Source organism: Eurypyga helias, unplaced genomic scaffold (genome assembly GCF_000690775.1).
Source record: "Eurypyga helias isolate BGI_N326 unplaced genomic scaffold, ASM69077v1 scaffold12981, whole genome shotgun sequence".
In the NCBI taxonomy this organism is placed as follows: domain Eukaryota; kingdom Metazoa; phylum Chordata; class Aves; order Eurypygiformes; family Eurypygidae; genus Eurypyga; species Eurypyga helias.
Window position 1 is genome coordinate 1 of NW_010231530.1, and position 3,061 is coordinate 3,061.

Below are 3,061 nucleotides of genomic sequence, written 5' to 3' on the forward strand. Positions count from 1 at the left end.
CCCCCCCCCAAAAAAGCACCTTTGCCTTAAGTGGGACAATAAAGGAAAGGGAGTCTCTTCCAAATGTGTCCATATGGACATTTTTGGGAAGCACTAGCAGGTGTTTCAAGTGTTGTTTAATGTTTTTTTCTTTTCCATGTCCCAAAAGACATTTGAAGCTAAAATTCACCACTTGGAGACGAGGCTTAGCCGAAAGCCCCGTGAAGGAACTGCTGAACTGGAGTACTTTGTCCGCTGTGAAGTCCACAGCTCTGACCTCAATACTTTCATTAGCTCCATCAAGAGGGTAGCAGAAGATGTGAGGACCACTAAGGAAGACAAATGTAAGGAATTTACAAACTGTTTCGCTTCTGTGCAGAGTCTGACCTGTAGAAACAGGGTGGACACTTTGTTATTCCCAGGAAAGGGGAAGGGCTACTGTGTCCGAATTTGAGCAAAGCAGAAAAGACTGCCTCTGGGACACCTGAATCCTGAAAGCCACTTCCCTCCTTGTCCATTTCTCAACAGACTCCAGAGTCCACAGTCCATTCTTCTAGTGCCAGATTGAAAAAAAAAAAACAAAACAAAACCCCAAACCCCAAAAACAAACAAACAAAAAAACCCCCCACAAACCTCCACCAAAACAGGAGATGAAATTTCATGCCTTGTTCACACCTCTTGTACAGAGTTCTCCATCCCTACTCCAGTGTTTTATCATATAAATGTAAAGCAGTTTCCTACCTGTGTGTCAGGAACTCTGAACAGATCCAGCACTAAACTATAAGACACTCCCCACACCTTCCTGTTCTGAAGACAGGGTGATTCTTATTGTAAAATACCTCTGGAGATCGTCAGTTATTGCTCTACAAGCAGCTGGACCTCTGGATTTGATTTTAATTTGAAGTCTAGAATCTTTAAGTAAAATCCAATTTTCATTTTCTTGTTTACTTTTGTCAAAAAGAAAACCAAAACAAAAAACAACTCTGCTGAGAGATGGGCAGGGAAGTCATGAGATACAGATCATGTCATTAGTTCTGATGCTAAGACAGGTGCATTGAGAGCGTGAGACTACTGCCCGGAACACACAGCTGTGTCATGCTGTTTGGTGTGTGTGTGCATTTGGTACACCAGGTCAGGCGTTTTTTATTCAATCTCACAACCCATTCTCAGTAAGGGATGCTCCATCTTCGCTTCCACAGCCAGTTTTTCTCTTTTTGACTCCCCACAGTTCACTGGTTTCCTAGAAAAATCTGTGAATTGGACAAGTGCCACCATTTGGTCACCAAGTTTGACCCTGATTTGGATCTGGATCACCCGGTGAGTTAGTCTGTTTGGGCACATCCTCACTTTGGAGTCCTGGGCCTTCTCTCAGAAGCAGGGAGCTGGAGAACACTTATTAGTGCAGCTGATGAGGGGACTGTAGTGCAATCACCACCATGAGAGAAGTTTCTCCAACCAGTGATGAACTTTGTTGGGTGAGAAACTTTAGTAACTGATTAAAAATCCTGTTTCTGTTCCTATTTGTCATCACAGGGCTACTCTGACCAAGTATATCGCCAGAGAAGGAAATCGATAGCAGAAATTGCATTTCACTATAAGCAGTAAGTCTCTTTCTTCACATTCATGCAGGGATAATGCCATGTCAATGCAACCAGTTGGAAAGTCATTGTGTTACCTGCGTGACACTTCTTTTATGTTTTGTGACCCTGTTGAGCCTTGCTGGCTCTTTCTGTGTCCCTCTTCTCTCTATGTATTCCCATCTCTTCTTAATTAAAAAAAAGTCTGAGGTCATTAATTCATACATTGATAAAGCCACAACAAACCTTCTGCATAACAAACCCCACATATAATTCCATCAGACCTCAAACTTCATCTTGAAATGTAGCATTTCTTTTAAAATGGCATCTAGTTTTGACTTCAGTGTTTCAGTTACTGTAAAAGCTACCACATACCCTAAAAACTTGTTTCAATGGTTCATTATCCTGACTATGAAAAAATGTTTTATTTCTAAACTGAACTTTGGTAGCTTTAGCTTTTACCCAGTGGATCATACAGGCATTTCATCTTCTAGATTGAATTCTGCTATCAGATTTCTTTTTTTGCTATGAAAGTATTTATAGACTAAATGGTTCACCTCCTAACTCTCTATGATAAATTAAATAGATTCCAGTAATGGTCTCATCATTGTCTTATATAGATTTAAGACTATCTCTTGTACTCCTACTTAATACTCCTGTTCTAATATATGCAGTGATATCACTCAGCCTCTTCACTACAACATAATAGAGCTCTAATATTCAAATGGGTTTGTAAAATATTCCCTAGATCCTATTCAGTAATACTGCCTTCCACCGGAGCATCTCAGTCTCTGAGCGGGACTTGAAATGTAGATTTCTGTAGCGAACTGTGCTGAAAGCAGTCAATGGAATTTATATGGATCACCTTCTTGAGCTACCCCTGCAACCAGTGTGATCCCAGCAAGGCTTTCTGCTCTGTTAGGTTTCATGTACTTTGCAGATGTGAAGCTCAGAATATAGACACTGATGTCTTTATCCTCTACTAATACTAAATGCACAGGAAGTGACTGTGCCAGCAAGAGAGTCCTGAGTGACTCAGGAAGAAACACTGCCCCAAGGTGACGCACCCATGTAAAATGTCTTCTCTCACATCTCACCTGCAGGTTAGCATTATGAGCCACCGAGTAGCATCCCTTCAGGCTGTTAATGGAAAAGGAGCTATGCTTTATCACTGTAATATGTGACTCTCTCAATTGTTCAAACACAGAACAGAAGGATTTAGGAAATACAATTGCTAATGATGATGCAGAAAATGCAGAAGTGTCAGTCTTTTTAGTTCCCACCTACATAAATGTAAAGATTTTCTTTTCTTGCTGTCCTTAATCTTACTGGCAATATATTTTTCTGCAGCTCAAATGCATTTAGCTGCTTTTATTTCCCAGCCACAGATTCATTCTTGGATCCATCAGCCCCCCTGAAGTCCAGCAGGCACATGAAATTAATTTATTTTCACACAAAGTTTAATTTTTTTCCAGTGGAAATATTCTCCACCCACCCCCACCCCC

At 40.8% G+C, this 3,061-nt stretch overlaps 1 protein-coding gene across 1 annotated transcript in view; it reads left to right on the forward strand.

The window, feature by feature from the left end:
- Window positions 1–148: 148 nt before the first annotated feature.
- Window positions 149–3,061, forward strand: part of TH (tyrosine hydroxylase) — a gene marked incomplete at its 5' end in the record, with an annotated part of 9,546 nt that continues 6,633 nt past the window's right edge. The window contains 3 exons of the mRNA XM_010161112.1: window positions 149–323; window positions 1,208–1,296; window positions 1,513–1,580. Of these exons, the coding sequence (XP_010159414.1) occupies window positions 149–323; window positions 1,208–1,296; window positions 1,513–1,580 (332 nt within the window). The remainder of the gene's footprint in view (window positions 324–1,207; window positions 1,297–1,512; window positions 1,581–3,061) is intronic.